The 27,515-nt window shown below is 33.9% G+C and overlaps 1 protein-coding gene across 4 annotated transcripts in view; it reads right to left on the bottom strand.

Annotated features, from left to right (window-relative positions):
- Window positions 1–27,515, bottom strand: part of Cdh7 (cadherin 7) — a 191,422-nt gene that overhangs the window by 63,995 nt on the left and 99,912 nt on the right. For 3 of the 4 annotated variants that reach the window (XM_041648837.1, XM_041648835.1, XM_041648838.1), the window contains exon 7: window positions 7,636–7,889. In XM_041648837.1, coding sequence (XP_041504771.1) covers window positions 7,636–7,889 — 254 coding nt within the window. Of the gene's footprint in view, window positions 1–7,635; window positions 7,890–27,515 lie in introns of those variants that run through there. The other variant, XM_041648839.1, reaches the window with a different exon arrangement.

Raw genomic sequence — 27,515 nt, forward strand, 5'->3', positions numbered from 1 at the left:
AGGAACAGTTCATCAAGATGAAGTCTCAATTGAATATCTATGCCCCTAATACAAGAACACCCACATATGTAAAAGAAACATTACTAATACTTAAATGCACATCACACCATACACACTAATAGTAGGGGATCTCTATACTCCTCTCTCACCAATGGACAGGTCAACCAGACAGAAATTTAACAAAGAAATAAGAGAACTAACAGATGTAATGAATCAAATGAACTTAAGAGACATCTATATAACATTCCACCCAAACACAAAAGAATATATCTTCTTCTCAGCACCTCATGGAACCTTCTCTAAAATTGATCACATACACAGTAATAAAGCAAACATCCACAGATACAAATATATCAAGTAACCCCCTGTTCTTATCAGATTAGCATGGATTAAATTAGATTTTTAACAACAATACTACTCCCAGAATGCTTACAAACTCATGGAAAACTCAAAAGTCAATTACTGTACCATTCCTGGGTCAAAGAAAAAATTAAAAAAAAAATAAAGTCTTCCTTGAATTCAACAAAAATAAAGGCACAACACATACAAACCTAAGGGACACTATGAAAGCAGTGCTAAGTGCCTACATAAAGAAAATGGAGAAAGCTTACATTAGCAACTTTACAGCACAACTGAAAGCTCTAGAAAACAAAAGGAAGCAGACTCAGGGAGAAAGAGTAGAAGACAGGAAATAAATCAAACTGAGGTCTGAAATCAACAAAAATAGAAACAAAGAAAACAATACAAAGAATCAATGAAACAAACAGCAGTTTCTTTGAGAAAATCAATAAGATTGACAAACCTTTATCCAAACTAAGCAAAAGGCAGAGAAAAAACATCCAAATTAACAAAATCAGAAATGAAAAGGGGGACATAACAACACACACTGAGGAAATACAGAGAATCATTAGGTCTTACTACAAAAACCTGTACTCTAAAAATTGGAAAATGGAAAAGAAATGGGCAATATTTTGGACATATGCCAATACCAAAATTAAATTAAGACCAGGTGAGCAATTTAAATACACCTATAAGCCAAGAGGAAATAGAAGTTATCATCAAAAACCTCTCAACTAAAAAAAGCTCAGAGCCGATTGGTTTTAGTGAAGAATTCTACCAGAACTTCCAAGAAGAGGTAATACCTATAATCCTCAAAGGTTCCACATAATAGAAACAGAAGAGTCATTGCCAAACTCTTTCTATGAGGCTGTGGTTACCCTGACACCAAAATTGCACAAATACTCAACCAAAAAAAAAAAAGAATTACAAACTAATCTCACTCATGAACATGAATTCAAAAATTCTCAATAAAATACTCAGAAACTAAATCCAAAAACACATCAAATAATCATTCATGTTCAAGTAGGCTTCATCCCAGTGATGTAGGGCTGGTTTAACATAAAAAAATCTATAAATGTAATCATATAATTAAAATGAAAGAAAAAAACATTTGATCATTTCATTAGATGCTAAAAAAGCATTTGACAAAATTCAGCATTTCTTCATGATTAAAGTCTTGGAGAGATAGGGATACAAGGATCATATCTAAATATAATAAAAGCAATACACAGCAAGCTGACAACAAAATTAAATAAAATGGAGAGATAATAAAGCATTACACTAAAATCAGAAACATGACAAGGCTCTACACTATCTCTTTATCTCTTCAACATAGTTCTTGAAGTTTTAGCAGTAGCAATAAGAAAACATAAGGAGATGAAGGAGATTCAAATTTGAAAGGAAGAAGTCAAACTTTTGTCATTTTCAGATATGATAGTGTATATAAGTAACTTCAAAAACTCTACCAGAGAACTCCTACAGCTGATAAATACCTTCAGTGATGTGGCAGGGATACAATAGTAACTCAAAAAAATCAGTAGCCCTCCTATACACAAAAGATAAAGAAGCTTTGGAAATCAGTATGGTGGTTTCTCAGAAAATTTGCGAATCAACCTACCTCAGGATCCAACAATACCATTCTTGGGGATATGCCCAAAAGATGCTCAACCTTACTACAAAAGCATTTGTTTAACTATGTTTATAGCAGAATTATTTGTAATAGCCAGGAAACAACCTAGATGGCCCTCAGCTGAAGAATGGATAAATAAAATATGGCACACTTACACATTAGAGTACTACTCAGAGGTAAAAAACAATGGCATCTTGAATTTTGCATAGAAATGGATGGAATTAGAAAACACTATGCTGAGCTAGGTTACCCAGACCAAAAAAAAATGAATATGGTATATATTTACTCATAAGTGGATATTAGCCATAAACAAACAACATGGAGCTTATACTTCATGATCCCAGGGAAGCTAAATAAAATCCAAAGAAAAACAAACATTGACCCACCTAGAAACTGGAAATAGACAAGATCATCTGACAAAATTGGAAGCATGGGGGTGGGGCTTAGAAGGAAGGGGAGAAGGGGAGGGTTGAGGAGACCTTGAAGTAGCGTAGTCGAGATGGAGGAAGAACAAATAAGAGAGCAAGGAAAGAGATACCTTGACTGAGGAAGCCATTATGGGGTTAGAAAGAAACTTAGATTTAGAAAATTTCCCAGGAATCCACAAAGATGACCGCAGCTAAGCCCCTAAGCAATAGAGGAGAAAGTTCCTGAACTGGCCTTGCCCTGTAGTCAGACTGATGATTATCTTAAATATCACCAAGGAATCTTTGCCCAACAACAGGAGGAAACAGAGGCAGAGACCTACATCAAAGCACTGGATGGAGCTCCCAAGGTCCAGTTGAAAAGTTGGAGGAGTGAGAGTATGAGCAAGGAGGTCAAGACCATTGGGAATTCACCCAGTGAGACAGTTTGCCTGAGGTAATGGGAACTCACCAACTCCAACTGGACTGGGAGTGAATGGGCATAGGATCAAACTAGTCCCTCTGAATGTGGTTGACAATTGGGATAAACTGAGGGGATACTGACAGCGGCACTGGGATGTGTCTCTACTGCATGTACTGGCTTCTGGGGATCCTAGTCTATTTGGAAGTATACCTTGCTCAGCATAGATGTCGTAGGGAAGGCCTTGGATTTTCCACAGAGCAGGGTACCTTGCCCTCTCTTAGGATTGGAGGGGGTCGGGTGGGAGGGTGTGTGGAGGGAGTGAGAGTAGGGGAGGGTGTGGGAATTTGGATTGGTAATTTTTTAAAGTAATAAAATAAAATAAAAAACCCATTAAATATTCAAACAACCCAAATGTGTTCATACTAGCCATACCACATCAGGATACAATTTTGTCTTTTATCTTAGAACATGTCACCAGGAATGTCAGTACCTGTAGAAAATATACACATAGAATTTTTGACAGAAATGGTAAAAAATTTTGGAAATGTTGTTTAATATCATTATGCAGAAATCTTCACTATGAATCTTATTTTTTACTTACATCTTACTTCAATAAAGTTCTAGTTTTAGCATTCTGTCTCTTAGCTTGTTCTGTGTCTTTTAGTAATCAATCTTCTCATAAAATTAGCACCATGTTATTAGGATAGAAGTAAATGAAACATCATCATTCTCTACATTATATTTGTTATCAACTTCTCCAAATACTGCTGTACACAAAGTTTTATTGATGTTGTCATTCCTCCAAGTGAAACCTCTTGTCCAGTGATCTGAGTTGCTCTAATTTGTCCCACAATCTTTCTTGTTACCATAGAGACATATTTTTCTCTTGTAGTTCCTATCTTTTTTGAGATTCTATTACTTCAGCCAGATTATAAGTTCCAAGGTGTTGGAAGAATGTTTTATTCGTACTTGTTTTCAACCGGCATTTTCCCCAGAGTGTTTCACAGAACACTTTCTTGATAAATGCATGCTGAGCCATTGATCAGCTTGCCAATGCTGACTTGAAAAATGAGTATGATTTCTATAGTCTCTAGAATCCTTAAAGGTTCTTTAAATCTTGGACAAGAACTGCAAAGTCAAGTTCTTACTGTTTTAGAAGGTGATCAAAGAGAATGGACTGCAACCTGTCCTTCCTTTATTGGTAGATCTAGCCACAGGTTTAGCATTCAGGCCTAAATTGACATAAAATATTATATAAATGCTTAAAAACGAGTCAGATATATGCTTACTCTCTATTATCTACAATTGCTTAAAGAAAAATAAAGAGGCAGTATTTATTTTCCTAAGTAATGTTAAGTATCACTGATTTTTTACTGAAGAATTAGTTTATTCACATGAGGAAAATGGAAAGCAAATTAAATGAAGTGGAATTAAATGGTACACTTCAAATATGCTATCTGGATGAGACTAAGACCACAGAGTCTTAACATTCCCTAATGGTATAGGCAATCACAAAGGTCTGGGTTCATATAACAATCATATTTCTACTAATTACATCTCTAACAGTCAAAATGCCAGTGTTGTGACAGTGATGCAAGCATCCATTCCAGAAGAGGAAAAATGTATACAGAAAAGTTACACACAGGCTGTGTATAATACATTAGCAAAATGAGTTTTTCTTTTAAATATAAATACATATGGTATAATATGATCCATATTACATTGGAAGAGGAACTTAAATTTGCTTTACTGGAAGTTTGTTCTAATATTTTTACTTAGAATAAACATCATATAAGAGTAAATTTTCTAAATATGAATAGCATATGCCAGACTTCCATCTGATATCATAATTTTTAACATTATTACGTTAACTGATATTCAATGCCTGTACTATTTCACACTTTTAGTAATATTGCCTGCCCTGTAAATAATTGCAATGAAGGAAACACTGCTTTTCAATATCTCAAGGACAATAGGGCCAAACAATCTGAACCCATATGGTGAGAAGGAACAGCAAGACTCAAAAGCAATTCTGTGACTTCTACCTATTGTAAGCCACTTTGTACAAGTATACGTGGACATGCATTGTACAAACATGCACACATAAACACACACTAAATAAATGTGAAATAAAATGAACATTTGTGAAGTCATAGAAGTAAGATCCTAAATATAAAGTCTCATCACATTCTGTAGTCATTTGTAAGTTCTGATTCTCTACCTCCTCAGAAAAATGCTGTTTCTCTGCAGGTACATGATAAAGGAGGGTTTACAGTTTGAGAACTAACAGATCTCTTAATAAAATACATGTTTACCTCCACAAAGCCATTGTATAATGTTTGTCATTTATTGGGATGTATGTGAATGCAAAATAATCTTAATAATAAATAGCAAAATGGAGTAGAAAAACAGCACAGCATTGAACAGAACATACCATCCTTCTGAGGAACCAAGATTGATTGTAAGCATTCATGTCAGAGAGCTCTCATTTGCCTGTAATTCCAGATCCACAACATCTTCTAGACTACACAAGTATCTGCATATATATTCATATGCAGACATACACACACACAATTAACATAAAATAAATCCTTAAAAAGTAGCCAAAGTTATTGTCTATAAAAGGTCAATATTAACTTACTTTTATGACACTATAGTCAATATAAATTTTTATAAATCCTAACAATAAAAATACAGAAATACCATATTTGCTAATATTGGTCATGATTTTTACGTGTCATTTTAAAAAGGAAAACACAATTGAGTAAATCTCAGAGCAATTTCTTAATGGTTGGCTCACAGAGAAATAGAGAATTCTTGTGTCATAATGTGCACCACTTAACAAAAAACAATGCTGGGAAGGGAACCAATTTCAAGAGATTGTATGAGAGTAAATATAGTCAACAAGGAATAACATGTATCTTTTAAAGAGCATCATAAATGGATGGGAAAGACAAATACATTGAATTAAATTCAGAAAAATTATGTACCATGAATGTTAGTTGCCAACATTATGAAAATGATTTAAAGTCACAAAGTGTTTCAAGCATAGCAACATTAGACTTAAGACAAAAATTTGATAAATCTGAAGACATAAGCAATTATACAAAGTTTAATCATTTGAAATTGCTTGAGATAAGCCTGACTTTCTGCTTGTGAGAAAATCATATAAGATTGTACTTAACTTCCCACACATATTCCTTACTTCAGAAAAGGTAAACACTAGACAGGTATGGTCTTTAACTGGAAAAAGTCATGAAATCTTGACTTGCGTTGCAGTCTTTTTCTTATCTATTTCTTTTAGGGATCAGTCTTGGAGTATACATTACCTTTCCTAATGAATAAGTGATTATTCATTTAAGCCTTTTTTGCCTTCCCATTTTTAATTACTGCTTAACATTACCATTGTCTCAATTCATGTACATTATTCTGAAAAATACAATGCTTTCTCAGGAAATTTTCAATAATTTGATTTACAAGGTAATTAATAAAATGAAAATAAAATTAAGGTAACAGACACCAATAGACTCTTTAGATATGCTTAAATCTCTTTGTTCATTGGCCCTAAAATATGGTAAATATTAATATGCCTTTACACCTTTTAATACCTTCAACCGTGCAAAAAGATTTTGTTCCTCATAATTAAATAATTTAGGCACAATTTAAATAGAAGTACCATTATCATCAATATATGATTTTTGCACACTGTCAGCATGATTGTGAGAGTTTGTTTTAATTAAATTGATTAATATAAAATGGCTCAGATCTCTGGATCTATGGAGTGGCTCCTGAACTGTATAAGAATGTAGAAACATGTCCTACCTATATTCTACAATTTTAGGAAATTTCACAATGTTGCACATTAGATGAAGTGCTACAGACAATGACCACTGAGAAAGAAAATCAGTCTTCTCTAGGGACCATCAACCCTCTATGCATGCACATATTAGCAACACTAAATAAACTTAGCAGGCTGCACTTAAAATTTTATATATGTGTGTATATTATATATTATATATAATATAATTAAATATTGAATTAAAAATACAAGCCAAGAACTGGTAAAAAGCAAGTGAGAATGCATGCATTTGTTCACTTTCTCTATTGACTATTAATACAATGTGGCCAACTGTCTCATGTTCCCACTGTCATGATGTACTGTAAAATGTAACTGTGGGGAAAATTAACCCTTTTCTTTAACTTGATTGTTGTAAGTATATTTTAACAAAGAAAAAGAAATTTACTAAAATTTAACAACCATGGGTTGAGGAAATATATTGCATACAAAGTAAACACCATTCCCATAATATCTCAAGTATATTTTACTTACTATGTTTATCCCAAGCTACAGGTATCATTCATCACATTCACACAAAAACACACATGCATGCAAACACACAAAACGATCTCAAATGAGAGGGTGTAGATAATTTGAAATGTTTGCAAACATAAATATACTCAAAGAGATTATTTGATAAAAATATCTATTTTTAGAATAATAATTTAAACTAACTGCATACATAGATGAGGTATATTTTTATTTTTACTACTAGAAACAGTAAAGTTAATAAACACAAATTGTCCTCAGACATCAATTGAAAAGATAAATTAATTGATCCTTAATTTAATTAATCAATTAATTCCTTTACTCTTTTATTGAATTAGCAGGGATGCTCTGTAGTTCCTATCCTGTTGAAATAGTTATACTATAGTGCTTTGCACATAAAGAATGTAGACATTAATAGTTACAGACCAGAAAGGACCATTATACAGAAGTATGAATGTGGATACAAGAATACTGATGGATGTAGTAGTAAAGTGGAGCAAAAAGCCTTTACCTCACTGGGCTATTGGAAGAATCAGGGTCATGTGCTGCTACAGTGCCAATGATATTTCCCACTTGTGTTGCTTCTGACACCTCCATGGGGTACAAGGGTGAAGAAAACACAGGGGGCTCATCCACATCTTCTACAATTATCTTTATAGTAGTTGTGTCACTGAATGGACCCAAACTTAGAAACCTGGGATCAGCATCACGATTTGCAGCCTCTATGCGCAGTGTATAACTTGTTTTGGCTTCAAAATCGAGTTCCTGTAAGGAAAGTTATTAGTGAAATTAAATTACCGAATAGATAGTCACCAAAGCAAGCCTTTTCATTTATGAATATCAATAACTATAGTGGAGACTCTGTCATGAAACTGCACCATCAGCACTCAAACACAATAAAAGTTTATGCAGATCAGAATCCTTACTAATTTTCTGGCTCAGACCATGGTAAGTCCTTTAGAGCTAACTTAATCCATTCTACTGTCATGCATTTCTAGGACAGACACAATTCTTTATAACATTATCTGAAAGAATATGGTCTGATTTAAAATATTTTCCAACAGGGCATAAGTGTATTATTCTTAACTCATATAATCCATATGTCTTATTCAGAAATATAAATTAAAATGGAAGAGAAACTCCATATCAAACTCAATTTCTCATTTAAAAGATGGGTGACTTAGGCGACTCATATTTTGACTTCTCAGGTGCTCAGACTTTAGCTTTAGTGGCACTGGAAATGTATCAATGTCTCTCAAACACATACAGCAGCCTTTCTATAAAGCACTCACTGGTGCTGCTTTCTTCAACAGTACATTGCCGAACACCAAAACTCTCTACATAGATGTCTAATACTTATATCTCAGAATTTTAAATCTGTATGTATCTTCTTAAGAGGACTAATGATTTTCAAATATTCTTTAAAAGCAGTCATTGGAAGCTTGATTGTAACCATTAAATATTTCATTAAAAATCACCATATGTTCAAGTAGGAATCATATATGTGGTATGAAATGCTTGGAAAAATAATACGTGGAGTGTGACAGCTTTTTCTAGTTTTCATTCTCAATCTAATCACTGAATAACATGTAGAGAGACAACTTTTTTAGCTTCCTTTCTCAATCTCAACATTGAATAAACTCAAAGTCTCTACATATGACATAAAACAGAATGACATTAATGTAATAATAAAGAACATGATAGAAATTATTTCGATTCCAAAAGACATTAGAAATATTGAACAGGAAATACATTGAAAATATAATAGTGATGGTTGGAATGCAAATTTACTGCTGGGAGAAAAGACCTGTATTTTGTTTATAGTCATCTTAGCTCACAAATTAAGTAATATATTCACCTCTGTAGGGCAAGTTCTGGGCCCAAGATAGTGCAGGAGAACTGTCTGTAATCTGTCAATCATGTTTTAAAAAAGTGCTGATTGGCCAGGCAGGAAGTATAGGTGGAAAAAAAAGAGACAGGAAGTAGAAATGATGCAATGAGAACAGGAGAATTCTGGGAAGGAAGAAGTTGATTCCTCCCACTCCTGCCCAGACCACCAAAGCAGCAGGATGTGACCTGCCAGCTAGAAAAGGTACTGCGCCATATGGCAAAAATAGATCAGAATAATGGATTAATATAAGCTACAAGAGCTAATAAGTAGCCTAACCTAATGGGCCAATTAGCTTTATAATGTATAGAGATCTCTGTGTCATTTTCTTTGGGGCTTGCTGGCTGTGGGGTACCGGGCAGGACAGAAACCCCAAGTAGCAGGCCCTCTCATGTTAGAGAATGGCACTCATGTGGATAACTGCATGCAGAGAAAGCTTGGGGCAGACTAGAGTAAAGCATTTCAGTTTTCAGCTGAAGCAGGGAAAAAGCTGTGCTGTTTTAAAATGCTGGCTTTCTGGGCCCTCCTGCCAGGGAAAACTCTGACTCTTTCAAGCAGGTGGTCCGGACTATGGGGCTATGGACACACTGTTGCAGCTTGCTTGTTGGCAGGGACCTTGAAAAGTCATACAGTTGTGGAAATAAACATGGCTCCAGCCAGTACCTCAGCCATGATTGCTTAGTGAATTAAAGGCTCATATGTTCAGAAAAAGAGAGGTATACAGTAAAGAGAGATTCAAAGAGGAAGAAAACCTCTAAATGGTTAACAGTGTGTTAAAAATATGTACAGGCTAAAGGTTAAAGTTCTCAGAGTAAAAGAAAAAAAAACAAAAAAAACAAAACAAAACAAAAAACAACAAAAACAAAAAAAAATCCAAAGAGTAGTACTCCTGGTTGTGGTGGCACACACCAGTAGGATTTGCCTGGGAGGCAGACACAGATGGATCTCTGTGAGTTCAAAGACAGCCTGGTCTACAGAGTTATTCCTGGACAAAGATATACAAATAACCTCTCTCAAAAAGTAAAAGTAAAAATAAAAGAAATAGAGGTTAAAATAAAGCCACATAAAGATGGAAAATACACAGAGAATCTTGATACTGTATGCTATTATGCTCTCTTTAAATTGTTTGAATGCTGAGGAAGGAGCAACACTTGCTTATAAATGCTGCAGAATTAATCAAAGATATAGGTATTTTGAAAATACCTTGATGTCAAAATTGAATTCAAAAGGTATGTTACTTTGAGAAGAGATTTTGCTTTTGTTTCCACAGAAAATGAGAGCCTCTGGATTTATTCAGAGTTAAGAAAAATCAGCTTTGATCAAGGAAGACCATCTGATAAATCTCTGGCAGGAATAGATGGCCCAGATGTCTGAATTCTTAATCCAGAACAGGTTCAAGACTGCTGCCTGAGATGATCAAGACTCACAGGATACTTCAGTCAGAACTTGATCATAACTATAAATTTTCTTTAGGTCCCTATAAGATTATCAGTGCCCCCAATCAGCAGGAAGTAGCCTGGAAAACGATGTCCACATTCCCAAAAAATGGACTATGGACATTTTCATTAAAAAAAAAAAAAGAGGGGGACGTTGTACAGGATAATTGTCTGTAATCTGTCAATCATGTTTTAAATAAATGCTCATTGGCCAGGCAGTAAGTATAGGCGAGAAAAACAGAAAGGAAGTAGAAATGATGCAATGAGAACAGGAGAATTCTTGGAAGGAAGAAGTTGATTCCTCCCACTCCTGCCCAAACCACCAAAGCAGCAGGATGTGATTTGTCCCACTGAAAAAGGTACTGAGCCACATGGCTAACATAGATCAGAAGAATGAGTTAATATAAGTCACTAGAGCTAATATGTAGCATGACCAAATGGGCCAATTAGCTTTATGACTTTAGAGATCTCTGTGTGATTTTCTTTGGGACTTGCCAGCTGTGGGGAATTGGGCAGGACAAGAACCCCAACAAGTAGGACCCCTTCGTGTTACACCAGGAAACAACTCTTATCTCCCTCTGTGAGTTAAGTATGTCTTCAGTCCCCAGGCTTCAGAAGTAATTTGCAGACCCTCAGCATTTCCTTATCTCTTCCTATCAGCTAGGGATGTCTCCAAACCTGACATTCTAGCATCCTACCCATCTCCCTGTTTCATTCACTATATAATGCTCCTGAGAAAAAATAAAGTTAGCAGCTTGATCCAAATACAGACTTGCTGTCCATTTCTCATGTCTCTTGCCTGCCATTCCTCTCCTTCAGAATCTGGTTCCCTATTCATGTCCCACTGGTCAGGACATCATGTCCTGCTGGTTGGGGCAATTTACCAACTGTGCTTATAGGCATAAATGTACATATATGTGGGCATTCAGATATTCCAAATAATCTTCAAAAGGGTATAAAATCAACCAAAATGTATTTTAAATAATTTACATAATATAAATTACATTAACATATATTACATGCAAAGCCATATACCAAAATCTATATATCATATAGAGTATATAATAGTTATCCATACATTACCTATAGTATATATTATATTTTATGTATACTCTATATGAATTAAAATATATTTTATAACCATAGTCTATATTATATAATGTAGTGTTATTATATCAGTTTATACTATAAATATAAAATATACACATATTTATATATTATATATACTCTAGTATTTGTGGCATAAACTATAATTTGAATAAATGTATATATACTCTTACACACATATTTATATGGCATACAGACACTATACAATATTACCTTTTTTGCTGACTCTCTTAGGCTAATATGAAAAATACATAAACTAATATACAAAATTGGTTCATTTCCCAACCTAGACAAATATTAATAACATGCTTATGTATGTCTCATGCAATGCTTATGACCCAGATTTTTTCCATATTCTTATTCTCAGTACTCATTTTTCTTTAACTTTAGAAAAGAAGTTCAATTAATTCTTACTAAATTATAGAAAAAAATGCTGAAGTAAAGCATTGATATTGTGCATATCCCACCTAAATATTGAATTAAACCTATGAGCCAGATGACCCTGATAGCCCAAATGGGAAACACAGCAAAAAATACAATGGCATATATTTTATTCTTGATCAAAAACAAGCAAAGCAAAACAAGACAAACTTTGCAAATTGCCCTGTGGGAGGAGAATTAACAGTGTAAATCCAAACAAAAATGCAAAATATGCAGTGACATGTATCATGTTAGGACTTTTGCAGTATTGTAATGAGACAATTTCATGTTTAAGTTTTTCATTGTTATTTTATTGTGGGCAGTGTCTATATTTCCAAGCTCATACCAGGGTATACCTGTGGAGAATAGAGGATGATTTTGTGAAGACACTTGTCTGCCTCCACCTTTATGTGGTATCCTGAGATTAGCCCAGTATTTCAGTATTCAGAAGGACTCTTAATTACTGAGGCATTTGCTCTTTGTCTTTAATTTAAGAGCATCTAGAGTGATACTCAGAACTTTCCTGCCCCTTTTCTAAGAATTTGATTTATAACATTTAGGATTTGTACAGTTATGTGTCTTTTTAGGAGGTCTGTCAGGAAATTCTGACATAAATCCTCATTTAGAAACTTCCCAGATGCACTGAAATCTTCCTGAGCCTACACTTAAAATCCAATGATTGTTAATGGGGACTCAAAGAAGAAAGAAGATAATTTGTAGTCACTTGACAACATTTACTTACACACAGACAATGGAAAACTATGAGCATTTTGCATATAACTTTATTTCAATCTCATGTATCTATATGAATATCAAATCATAAGAGAAAGATTTTTATACAATATTAGGAGTATATATTAACCAAGAAGGTTAAGGTTCTATTTCCTATCTGTTTGCAAAACAGTGCAAACTCTCAACTACTTTCAAGATATTTCGTCAGGCTTTCAACATTAGCAAAAGGTATGACAAGTACTTCTGTGTTCAAGAAAATTTTGACTCCTGTGCAAAGGAATAATTTAAAATTAACTACAAAAGTGAAAGCAATGATTTTTTATTACATACTGTAAACATGTCTTGAAGGGAGCAATGTGAAGTATAGACTCTGGTTGTCATAAACAAATATAAAAGCAATAATATACATGAAGATTATCTGTCTAGAAACATTATAAAAATTTAATAATCAATGAATTCATAAATCAATATTCAAAGAGTTGATACACCAAAAATAGTTGCAGGACATGTTACAATAAGCCAAAACTTCATTGTTGAAAGGGGAAATGTATAATGAAAAATGATACAATTATGTAACAACTTGAACATATTTTTGGAAATGGCATTTTAATTAATTCTTTTTATTGTCATTATTTATGTTATATAATAAATACATATAAAAACTATTATACTTTTTTATCAGGCTACTCCTTTACAAAGTGGTAATGATAACTGAAAAAATACTCAGAACTAAAGATAATGGACATAGCGACACAGGGACAGAGTCTGAACTTCTCTTTAATGTCTGAGACCCATAAGACTGGAAATCATGTGACAAACTAGCATCAAACTGATACTTCATATATATAGTAACAAGTAAGAATAACAATGTCGGAAATTCCTGAATCCTGAAGATCACAATTAGTGAAGTCCTAAAGTTATCATGGGAAATACATATGTTTTTATGTCTTCTGTGAATGAATTTTCATATAAGAAAGAAAAACAAAGGCATAAGCACCTGCTTTGGTAGAATTCATCCACTGTCTATAAAAGAGAATTTGTCAAATTTAATATCAGCAGGGGTAAAAAAAATGGCATTAAAAACCTGTATCTAAGATTAGGGTTTGCTGGTTTGTTGCATAAAGGCAGACAGTAAACCTCAGACTTTATAGGCCATGTGATCTCTGTCACATGTGAACGAATAGGCATAGACATCTATCAGTGATTCTACACAATTTACATTGGTTCAAATTCTGTATAATTTCTGTATATCACATTGTATTCTTTTTTCCAAAGCCTTAAAATCATAAAACATCATAACTTATTAGTTTTATGAAACAGAATGCAGTTATTTTAGAACCAATGAATAAAAAAATCCACAAATTACAATGCTAACATTCAAGGCTGTCCATAAGGGTCACATGTATACTATTTTTATACTAACTGATCACAAGTTTTCTTTCAAACCACTCAGTAAAATTAAAATGAAATGTGCAGATATAGAACACACATAGTACTTGTTATTCTTCTTTATCCTGCAACTTCATTTTTTACCTTTATGAAAAAATGCTTTGGAGATCATTATCTTCTGAATGGACACTTCTATAATATTGCATAAGAAATAATAAACCTTTATATTAAGAAACACTCATGGCCAAGTAATTTTGCTCATATTTTAAGATGTATTTGATTTTTTGAGATTTGCATATGCAAGTGTATCTGTGTGGGGGTATGTATATTTGAATGCAGTTATGTAAGGAGGCTAAAAGAGAAGATCAGATTCCCTGAAGCTGTAATTACAGGAAGATGTGTGCACTGTAAGTATGGTAGAAGCTGAACCAGGGTCCTCTGCAACAGTAGTATGTGCTATGAACCTTTGAGTCATCTCTCAAACCTCTTTGTTCATATCTTTAAAACACATTTAAATAAATATGAAGTTATTATTTGTTTGGATTAATTATTCTTGTTCCTTCAAATTGTCATGCTGCTATCTTAACCCCCTGTATGGCACTGGGAGGAGATCTTTGAAGGGTTTTTGGGGGGCAATATATCCTCAACCTGCCTTAAGAAGTAACTTCCACTTTGCCATAATAAGGCACACTTAGCAGAGTTATCTCAGAACTAGGAAGGGTGAAAACAACAATTGATGCTCCCTTGACTTTGAACTGCCCAGGTTCTATTGCAAAATAAGTAGATTTTTATTGCTTAAACTGTACCCTTTGTTATTTTATTATAGAAGCTTGAATACAAATGTATAATGTTTTTAAGAATAGGGAGAGCTAGAAAGTAAAGGGTTTTAGAGAAAGTTCCAAAAGTCCATTTTTAAGAGACAGAAGTATTCTATGAACTCATGGCCATGTAGGTTCCTCACCAATTTTCTTTCTGCAGAAAAACAGGATTTCTTCAAAATAACAGAATAATCTTTTATTGTATATTATCATGTCCAGAGCACCTGTACACATCGCATACAATAGGATTTTTCATAAATGTCTATGAATACAAAAGTTATCAATACAGGATGGAGGCAGTAGTTACACATTTACTAGTTCCTATCATTTTTGTTAAATAAGAAGCTTAGCAGGGTGGTGGTGCACGCATTTAATCCCAGCTCTCGAGAGGCAGAGGCAGGTGGATCTCTGTGAATTTGAGGCCAGCCTGGTTTATAAGAGCTAGTTTCAGGTCAGGATCCAGAGCTACAGAGAAACTCTATCTTGAAAAACCAAAAAAAAAAAAAAAAAAAAAAAAAGAAAGACATGAACAACATCTCTATTGCCTCTGTGAAATATACAAGGAAACCACATCAACATGAAGCTTTAACAAATACAAGTTAAAAGAACAAATGAAAGAAAAGAAAGAAGGAAAAAGGAGAGAAGGAAGGAAGGTAAAAAGGAAGGAATATCAGTACCATATCTTTTTCATCTACATTTTCCCTTCTATTTATGTCCATGTAGAACAAAGATTTGTTCTATTCATTCACAAAACTATAAAAACAATGGAGCCAAGCAAGTTTTTCTTGCTATTTTCAATATATGTTTTTAATAGGTTTAATAAAGTAATTACACTGTATTTTTCTATTCTGTCCACATTGGCTCCTGTTCTATAGCCAAGGATATTTGTATTCCACTCAGTGGTCTCATTTTACAACTTTTACTTTTGGCCAAAGCAAGTTAAGATTTAATTCTCTTCTGCATAATACCATAGTGCCATCATGACTGAATAATATGTGTATGTGTGTATGTGTTTATTTTATATTTAATATTGAATTGTTATAAAATATGTCTTGTTTGTTTTCTTAAAAATATTCCTGTGAAGGACTGGAGAGATGGCTCAGTAGTTAAAAGCAATTGCTGCTCTTTCAAAAGTTCAATTCTTAGCACACACATCAGAGATCACATAATCATACATAACTACAGTTTCAAGTGATCTACTATTGTCTTCTGGCAGACATATTCACACAATATGCAAGACATGCCATAGACATACACACACACATAATTTACAAAATAAACTAAAAAAAAAAACGCTCCACTCACACTGCATCTGTTTTATATCAGACAAAATTTTTGTTTCCTTCTTTCTTCTTGATTTGATGTTTAATAAATATTTACTTCTAGATAAATGTCTGTAAATAAGAAATGTCAATAGATAAAATAGTCTGTAGTATAACTTTCCTTTAAAAATAATTTTACTCCAAGTAAACTGACTGCTTAACACATTCAAATTGGTCTACAACCATTGAGAAAGCATGACAGCAAATAAATTCTGTACATAACATGTAATATGTAAACTATTTCCCAAGTAGAATCTAAAAGCCAAACACAACCAATTTATTATGCACACCTGTACTCCAGGCATTTCTTATTGTTTTCTGGACTATGACCAAGAAGGATAATGTTCTCTTCGGTTTTGGTAAATTTTAGCAGTCTTCTTTTGACTGATTTTTCCTAAGAACATTTTCTTTGGAAATACTTTCACTGAAATTGTTTCTCCCTTTCTTCCAGATTTTAACCATTTTAAAAGCTTTTAACCATTTTTCACAACCCAAGATTATCTCCTTCTATGACTCAAAAGAAAACAATGAAATGCAGCCACCAAGATGAGACAAATTTTCCCATGCAGTCAATAGAGAGGGCTTGGTTACTAGCTATCAAGGCTTTTCATACTAGAAAACTATCTCTTCTCATAAAGAAACAAGAATGACTATAAGTAAACAGCAATGAGTCATGGTTCCTCATTTTCAAACTCAGTTAATAGAAAAATTTTGTGTTAATAAAGTTGAACTTAGACTGTACTTTTATGTATCCTGGCTGATTTTTCTCTCTCTATCTTATAGCAATTGTCTTTAATTTTGCCCAGGGTTAGTGTGTGTGTGTGTGTGTGTGTGTGTGTGTGTGTGTGTGTGAGAGAGAGAGAGAGAGAGAGAGAGAGAGAGAGCACTACAAGTAATTGAAGAAAATGGTTGAATTTTTTAAGATTATTTTAAAGCATGAAACCTACACCAAGCTATGAACAATAAAATTTTCATGGAAGGAAGATAATGAGAAGAATATATAGGGAATAAACTGTGGTTGTATTTTGATTATACTCTTGATGTTGTCACAGAGGTTTATAAAGCTGAGAATAATAAGAAGTGTCTGTTACATCCTTCTCTGTGGTAGGATTGCCTTTTTCATGCCCAACTTAATATGCTTAACTCTGAGATTTTTAAGACATGATAATAAAATATTAACCATAGATACCTACAGTAGATGACCACACTCTTGAATACAGTAGAGATACATTGATTCCTAAATGAACAAAAATGCCTATGGTTAAACAACTTCTACCAATACCAAAATAAAGTTTAAGAATTTAGAAGCGATTCAAAAGCTAAACACATGTACAGACACACACACACCCAAATTAAAAATCTAGCTGTTTGTGTAAATAATTTTTATAGTCATATGAGTCATAATTTTATCATTTAAAATGACTTTATTTGTATGGTTATTAGGACCATATGAACATGCTATATCAGCACTCATTTTATTCAAACACACTATTCCAGTATGTAAATATCAAATATGTGTTACTCTAGGATATTGGTATAAAAGTTTTACAAGTAATTATTGAAACATAAAACCTAATATGTTAACTTATATTGGCAAATTAAAAAAATTGGCTATTAATATAAAAATATAATTTCTAGTATATTAAAATGTTTATTCTGATTCCCATATATATTTTAATCAACAGTTTAATTAGAAATAATAATTCCCAAGTTAAAAGACTTCAAATAGATTCGAAGCACACAATGTCCATTTCATCTTTCATTTAAAGTCAGTGTTTCAGATTGTTATGTGAACTTACATAAAAGGTGCTACCTGTGAAGGTTTGAATTATAATGGTCCTTATGGGAAAATATATTTGAAAATTTGATCCACAGTTGGTAGAACTGTTTGAGAAGGATTAGAAAGATCATGAGGTATGGCTTTATTTGAGAAAAAAGTGTCAGTAGGAGAGGACTTTGAATTTACAGAAGCCATTGTCAGGTCTCTTTTCTCTCTCAATCTCCCTGCCTGTTGTCTGTGAGATAAAGGTGTAAAGTTTTCACATACTACCTCAGCACCATTCTGTCTCCAGCCCAACATTTTTATCATGGACTAACTAACCCACTTAGACTCTAAGGATGCTTCCAATTACATGATTCTTAAAAAGAGCTGTTATGGTCACCATTGTTCTTCACAGCAATAGAACAGTGATTAAGAAAATATAGTAAATTGATGAAAACATTTCAAATTAAAAAGACAAGTTTTTTATGTTATTATATAAATTACATTATATCCCTTCCCTTTTTCTAGACCATTCTATATAAACCCTTAGTGCTCGTACAAATGCATTTTCATTAATTTTTATTGAATGTATAGATGTATACATAGAATTCCTAAATATGATCTGTTAATTTGTTATAATGCTACTTGTTTGTATCTTTTCAAGGATGAACATATAGTGTTGGATAGTATATTACTGTACTCTTCTATGGGGAAGAATATTTCCCCTATTTTCAACATTTCTCACTTCTGCACATTTTTGTATAAAGTTGAGACTGATAAACTTTATCCCATACTCTTGTATGTGTCTCTTGGTGTCATCCTTGTTCAGATCATGTTTTACTCAGTTTGGTATAAACCCATCAACTGGAAGAGATGGAGAAGATAGGCCAAGAACAAATCAGATACATAGCAAATTTTAAATTTCTTTAAGTTGCATTGAATATTTTCTCCCAAATAGAAAATAAAGACTGATTTTATCTTCTTTAACATGTACAGGCTTTTATTTAAAAGTTTTACATTATTATCCAATTAACTACTCAAGAGTTAACATATCATGATGTTTGACACCTTTTAACCATACCTGGAAAATGCACCAAGGACAATTTGAGTATCTTACTCAGAAGCAGGCATGTCTTGGTGCTGTCTTAGGATCTGTGTTCCCACAGATTCATACAAATAATCAGAATAAATTAAAACATGAAGGAATATCTAGAGGACTGGGGAAGCAAAGAAGGGAAAGATGGGGAAGAAGGAAAGGGAGATAGAGGCAGATAAAGAGAGAGAGAGAGAGACAGACAAAGAATATCTCAAAAGATATAAAAAGATGATTAACACTATCATCTTAATGTAAAAAAAGTCTCTGATGAGCTCAAGAAAGACTGAAAGATACCCCTTTTCTCCAGGGTCCACTGACATCATATTTCAGTTTAAACAAACCACAGAATGCCTGGATCAATCTACAAAGACATTAATGAGTGTGTCTCCTTTAATTTTTTTTTATTTTGGTTGATTTTCATTCCCTTGAAAATGTTCCTCTATTAATTCATCATTATTTTTTTTACAGCTGTGATAATAAGTATCTACAAATTTCATGTTTTCTAAAAAATATGAATTTTTTTAGTAGTATTGATGACAGGATTTGAAATTCAAGTTTCTAACTGAGTTATATTTCTTTATATAGGCTGTAGAGGATGAATCTTCAGGTTTCCAGAAACTAAAAGAATAGTTTCAGAAAGGGAACAATAATCAGAATATGTTGCATGAAAAAAATCTATTTTCTATAAAACAAAACAAACAAAAGACAAAATGGCATATGAGTTAGTTTACTGCTACTGTAAGAAAAAAACTTGACAAAATCACAGTTAGTAAGGATTTATTTTCCCACGATTTCAAAAATATGAATTCATGGTCACAAGTTTCCATTTATAAGTCTGTGGTGAGGCAAACAATCATGTCAGAGATAAATGTAACTTAGAGTATAACAGCTCTTGACAGCTGAAGGGGTGGGGACGTAAAGAACCTGAGAGGAGGAAGAAACTGTAAAAGGAAAGGAAATAATAATGTCAAAAACCAATATATAGTTGAAGAATCTGGACTTTTTTTAGTTATGACCTTAATAATATACTGGGAATGAAGCAATATTTCTTGGGATGTGAGTGTCAAGAGACTTGATAGTGTCTGTTCTTAGTATTACTGACACAAATCAAGTATAATGGCTATGTAATGAGAAGCACATGCTCAGGCTCTCCTGTCTTCTTCTCAGCCACTACCCTGCTCTACAAAGCAGAACTAACACTCTTCAACTCAGGTGGATGCTTGCTGAATTTTAGAGTTCACCTAACACAAGCAGTAAAATCACTAAAATGGCTCCATTATGGTCAGAGTTTTTCTCTGACCTGTTAGCTATTTGTTGTTGTTGCTGTTGTAACAAGCAATGTATAACATCCTTATATCCTTAGCATACATTAAGTTTTCCAGAATATTCAACAACATTGTTCATTTATGGCATTTATGGCCACAACTTGTCCCTTTAATTGTCTATCTTGCTTTATGTTCTTGAGCTTCAAATCTTTTTTATGATACAAAAATATTTACTTTCATATAACAAGCAGACAAATAAAGCACATTCCAAAGTACATAATTAGTTTATATAATACAGTCCTAAAGGAAAAACAAAAATATCTATACATTAACCATTTGGGTTGCTTTAAAATATTTCATCTAACCTTTGTGTCTATCATAAAATGACTAAATACTGTGGAATCTATTTCTAAAATGGCTCTATTGGAATTGGCAGCAAAACTAATTTATAAATCAACATGACATCTTAAAAGACAGAATGTAAGAAAACATTTGCATTATGTTACATTTGTCTTAAAAATTTCACTACTTACTCATTGGAAAATATTTCTCTCTGTCTGTCTGTATGTTTGTCTGTTTCTCTTTCTCTCTTTCTCTCTCTCTCTCTTACACACACACTGAAATGACCATGGTAGCAACCATTAAAACCATAGGAGAAAACATACATAGGGAAGAGTCTTAATGTATTTTATCAAGTGTTCTATATATTGGCCACTAGATTAATATCAACTTTCATTAAAAAATGCTTATTCCTTATTGATGGAGCTGATGTTGCATCTGTGTTTATATATGCTTAGATCCTTGCAATGTTTGAAATCCAACAATACATCCAATCAGAGGGTTTGTATTATTTTATCATATCTTGTTCTCATAAAAACTCCAGACTTACTCCATTTCATAGCCAAAAATAAAGAACTACAGTTAGAGCAACATGAAAAAAGTACTTCTTCAACAACTTAACTAATTAAATAAGCTCTATGAAGGAAAAATTAAATGTGAAAAAAATATACCTGAAATTATACTGTGTTTTCCATGCATTCTCAGAAAGAATTTAAGAAGTAGTGACATATACACTTGCCTTTGGGAGTAAGTATTAGGCAACAGATGCATTTGTACACAGGAAAGCAAACTAGAAATGACAGTTCTGTACAGATAAGCTGAAAGTTGAAAGAACAGCACACATTCTACCTCTTTTCTTAATCACAGAGGAAACAAGACAATAGATTCACCAAAAATTATACAGCTATGCTCTATAATTTTGATTTCATTCTCTTCGTTCCAGATGTGGATATGAGGATAGTATGTAGATAGAATAGCAACATTGTCCTGATACAGCATGAGTCTATTCTCTGGACAGTGTGATAGGCCATTTGTGAGACAAAGACTAGAAGTAGTTATTCTTCAGAGGAAATGCAGTTTGAAAATGCACAATTTTTACTTCAATATAACTCTATGATAATACATTTTATAAGAGAAAAGTTCCATATTTAACCTCAACTGAAGTTTCATATTGAAACTGAATTATGTTAAAGAAGAATCATCATATCTCTAAGGAAATATATAAGAGACTGAAGTTCCTACATTGTAATTTAAGGCATAGAAATGTACTCTAGGTTTAGTGAAAAATGCAGTTTTTACTCATCTGGGATAATCCTTATCTTGACCCTATGTGAATTTAAAATCCCTATCTGACTATTTATGAATAGCATCATGAGAGTGTTAATTAGTGGTCACAGATTAGTGCATACATTGCTCTAAATGTCTACCACTGTTGCTTTATTATCATTTTTTATATTTTTACTATACAATTAAACTATTCATAATTCACAGAAGCTGTGCATAAATTTTGGAAAAAGCACAACTGCTAAAACATACACTGAGCCTTATGGATGCTGTACTTCTGACCTCTTAAGCATTTGCTGTAAAGACATTTATGCAACCACTGAATAATTGAAGGTAGCATTTTACAATTATCTTATGATTATTAAGGAGACTACTTTCCTATGTCTCCTTGTTCCCAAGTTCACTCCATTTTAATCAAAAAATATGCAAATGTTTAGATATATGATAACAAACTAAGTTGGAATAAACTTTGTTAATGAAATGGATCTAAAGCTCAATTATACTATAAAACAGAGAAGCATACAGTCAGGTTATCATACAAATGAATTCCAGATAAAATTTACAATACTTTCCAGTTTCTCTTCTATGAGGCTCAGTGTAGCTAGATTTATTTTGGGCTCTTTCATCCATTTTGGACTTGAGGTTTGTGAATGAGAATAGATATGGATCTATTTGCATTCTTCTACATATCGAAATTCTGTTATCCTAGCACCATTTTTTAAAGATGGTCTCTTTTTTCAATTGTATAGTTTTAGCTTCTTTGTCAAAATTCAGCTGTTTATAGGTTGTGGATTAATATCAGTGTCTTTGATTCAATTCCATTAATCCATCTGCTTATTATTGGGCAAATAACAAGGAAAATGCAAGTCAAAATGACTCTGAGATACCACCTTAAACCATTCAGAATATCTAAGATGAAAAACACTAATGATAGCTTATGCTGGAGAATATGCAGAGTAAAGTGAACACTCTTAGGTGGGTGTGCAAACTTGTACATCCACTTTTGAAATCAGTAGGGTGGTTTCTTAAAGTATTGGTTTCTTAAAGTATTTCTTAAAGTATTCAACCCCAAGACTCAGAAATACCACTCTTGGGCATATAACCCAAAGATGTAGACCTATACTGCAAGGACATTTGCTCAACTATGTTCACAGCAGCATTATTCATTATAATAACTAGAACCTCAAAACAGCCTAGATGTTCTTAGGAAGAATGAATAAAGAAAATGTGCTACATTTACACAGTGAAGTACTGCACAGTAGTAAAAAATAATGACTTCTTGAAATTTGCAGGAAAATGGATGAAACTAGAAAAAAAACCTCTTGAGTGAGGTAATCCAGACCCAGAAAGATAAACACGGTATGAACTCACTCATAAGTGGATATTGGACATAAAGCAAAAGATAGCCGGCCTAAAATCTACAATGCCAGAGAAGGCAGGGAAGGTGAACCCTAAGAGAGATATACTTGAATTCCCCCAGGAAAGGGAAGTAGACAAGATCTCCTTAGTAAATTGGCAGCATGTGGAGGATGGGGAAGGGTGATAGAGAAGTGGGGAGGGGAAAAGTGGAGCAGGGAGGAGAACATGAGGGATTGATAAAATTGAGTTGGGTAAAGGACAGTGGGGAAGAGCAAAGAAAGCGATACCTTGAAAGAGGAAGGCATTGTGGGGTTAATGAAAAATCAGTCACTAGGGAAACTCCCAGGAAACCACAAAGATGATCCCAGCTAAGAATCTAAGCAATAGTAGAGAGGGTTCCTAAACTGCCCTTACCCTGTAATCAGATTGGTGACTACCTTAATTGTCATCACAGAATCTTCATCCAGTAGCTGATGGAAGCAGATGCATATATTCACAGCTAAGCCCTAAGCCAAACTCCTAGAGTCCAGTCATAGAGAGAGAGAGGAGAGACAATACTAGCAAAGGGTTCAAGACCATGATGGGGATACCCACAGAAACAGCTGACCTGAACTAGTGGAAGCTCACTGAACCAGGACTAACATCTCAGGAAACAGCATAAGACTGAACTAGGCCTCTGAGTGAGGGGGACAGTTGTGTGGCATGGGATATTGGTAGGACTACTAGCAGTGTGAACCAGTATTTATTATTAGCACATAAATTGGCTTTTTGGTGCACACACCCTAAGGAGGGATACTTTGCTAAGCTTAGATATGGGGAGGGGTGGGAGGTTGTTGTTCCTGCCTCAAGTGATGTGACAGATTCTGTTGAATCCCCTGTAGGAGGCCTCATACTCACATAGGAGTGGATAGCGGATGGGGAAGGAACAAGATGGGAGGAGTGGGAGATATGAGGGGGAGGGAACTAGGATAGGTATATAAAATAGATTGTTTTAAAAAAAATCCTTACAAAAGTAGAGAATGAAAGAATGAAAAAAAAACATGTGTTTGCAATGAATTTGAATCATTACATTAAGTAAATTGGTCGGATGAAAGCAGCAAAGATTTTCAATGCTTGTCCTCAACCTATTCTGTTGAAGCTGCAAGTAAAGCACCTTATAATATTTAATATTTCCATTCTATTGTTTCTGTGTGTCAAAGATCACATATGTATCTGTTAATTAAGTGTAAACCACTGAAGGGTGCATGACCAGCCTTTGCTTCAGCTCCTGCCCCCTGTACCATAATCTACAATACTTCCCACATTTTCTCCAGGTAAATATCCTGATTCTAGTTCCCTAAAAATATCACATTATTTCTTATACTGAAGTCTTTGAATTATTACTGCTGCAAGAAGGTTCTGCTTTTACAACTCTAACTAAAGAAAAAAACCAATTCATTTAGCGCTCAACTATTTGTTGAAATAGGGGCAGCAGGGCTGCGTTTCTGGCACCCGGCCACCCATGCGGGGCTGTGTCCCACCACCCGGCTAGCTTTACCCGAAATAATTACACGGAAACTGTATTCTTTTAAACACCGCTTGGCCCATTTCTATCTAGTCTCTTCTAGGCTAGCTCTCACACCTGGACTAGCCCATTTCTAATAATCTATGTAGCCCAAGAGCTGGATTACCAGGAATGATCTTTGCCTGCATCTGCCTGGACTGGGAGAATCATGGCGACTCCCTGACTCAGTTTCTTTCTCCCAGCATTCCGTTCTGTTTACTCCACCCACCTAAGGGTGGGCCTATCAAATGGGCCTAGCAGTTTCTTTATTGCTTAACCAATGAAATCAACAGATTGATATATGACACTCCCCCATCAACTATTGATATTTTTAGCTTATGGTAATGGTGTTCTTTTATTTTCTGTCTTGAGGAAAGTGTTATTACTTGTATCAATGATCAACTAGAATGCATATTGAATCACTTTAGAGAAAAGTTTTTTGACACATGAGGAAATTTGCAAACCAGTTCATCGAGTAGGGTAAGTCCTCCCCAACTGTGGGTAAAACATTCAATGAGTTTGGAATTCTGGAGTATATAAAACAGAAAATGAGCTTAGCACCAGCTCTCTATCTCTGATATTAATCTACCTCCTGATTAAGGAAAAATTTGAGCAGCCATTCCAATCCTTGCCTCTATGACATTCTCCCATGATAGAATGCACCTTCAAGCTGTGAGTAAACTCTTCTTTCTTGAATTGTTTTTGTAAGTTGTTTTCTTTCAGTAAGGAGGTGAAAAGTCAGTACAGCAGATTCCTCACATGAAGTAGGAGACTGGTAGAAGAGTTGGGAAACTCAGGCTAGAAATGTCGTAAAATGTTGGAAACAAAGCTTAATGGGCTATTTTAATGGGGCATAGGAAAGCAGGATGTCAAGATATTTATGGATTATAGAAATGTCAGCTGAAAAAGAACTCTAGAAATAAATGGTTTAATGACCACTAAATCAAATGGCTACTATTAAAAATCTGGCAAAGAATTTAGCTGCTTTCCCTCTTTTCTCTGAGAACTTCTTATTTTTTCAATGCGCTGTCAATGCCGAATCATTTATGGGAATGCCCCCAAGTTCTGAGAACATCAGTAAATTTAAGTTTAAAGTAAAAAAAATACCTTTTTTTTTCTGAGAAAATATCAAGGCAGCAAAGAATTTATTCTGCACCCTTGTTATTTATTACTCACAGCTCTTATCCAGTTTTAAAGTGAAAAGTGCAACAAAAGGGAAAAATAGAAAATACATGTTGAGTTTCTAGAGAACAAATGTTTCAGCCAAGAGACTTTTCACTTTTTCACTTAAAAAGACTTTGTAACTTTTACAAGTGGACCCCCTATTTTACATAGAGTAGCAGGAAAGATGTCCTGAGGACAATAACTCTTTCAACTAAGGCTACAATTTGTGAATACACAAGTTCATTTGAATGGGAAGAGCCCAAATTGTGAATGCCAAAAGGGTACCTGTTTGATGGGAAGCAACTTCTTAAAGAAGGATTACTCAAAGATTAACAAGAAATGTTATTATGCATCCCAAACTGACAGCATTGATCATGCAGTACTGTTTTCTCAGGCATGAAACATTCATGATTTAAAGGGTCACGGACCATTTAAAAAGAACATAGCAAATCTGAGAAGTGAAGAATGTTATAACAGAGACCCTAGGATATTAAAAAGGCCAGAAACACTATACATATAAAGTAAATTCAGGCAGAGAGAGAATATGTGTGCTGTGAGCATCTGTGATGTACAGGTGTGACTTCCAATCCATCTAGATTATATATCAGTCTATATCAAGTACTACATGTCTTATATGGAGCCTTAGGATTTAGCATTGTCCCTGTTGAGAAGAATTATTGTTATGATTTGCACTTTCCTTGTTATACTCCCATTCCTTCTTTCTTAAATGAATTTTTATGCTTATGCCACTTAATATTGGAACTGTGTAACATTATTATTACTACTATTATTACTTTATTATTAATATTACTATTTTATTATATAGGAATTCACTTTTTAGATATTGCCTTTAGTCTGAGAAGCAACTTGGACTTTTGATCTTGAAACTGTCTTGGAACTTTAAAAGATTATGGGAACTTTGGATGTTGGACTGAATGTACTTTGTACTATGAAATAACCATGATACCATTAAGAGAGAAGGTAATGACTTAAATATGACATGCTAAAATTTCAAGTAGACAAAGGATGCTTAATTGTAAAACTGAAAAATCTAGGTAATATTAGAGAAACTACTGTATATTCCTGTGAGGGGTAAGTTAGCCTATGAGAAAAACTGTGAGTATTGGTCTCATTAATATGGGAAAACCCACCTTAACTCTGGCAGGAGGCATTGTCCCATGAGTAGGTAGCTGAGATTTAGACAAAGAATACAAGCAGGCATTACTCCCTGATTCCTGTCTATTTGAAATAATCAACCTCCTCAATCTTCTACCCTCATGGTGGATCACACCCTAAAAGAAAAATAAACATCCTGGTTTTTTTTTTTTTTTTTTTTTTTTAATGCATCCCCAGTACCCCGGCCGCCTGGCTAGCTTATGCCCAAAATAATTACATGGACACTGTATTCTTTTAAAAACTGCTTGGCCCTTTAGCTCTAGCCCTTACTGGCTAATTCTGATATCCCGA

Source organism: Microtus oregoni, unplaced genomic scaffold, assembly GCF_018167655.1.
Source record: "Microtus oregoni isolate MIOR12 unplaced genomic scaffold, Mior012 000003F_ref0000135, whole genome shotgun sequence".
Classification (NCBI taxonomy): domain Eukaryota; kingdom Metazoa; phylum Chordata; class Mammalia; order Rodentia; family Cricetidae; genus Microtus; species Microtus oregoni.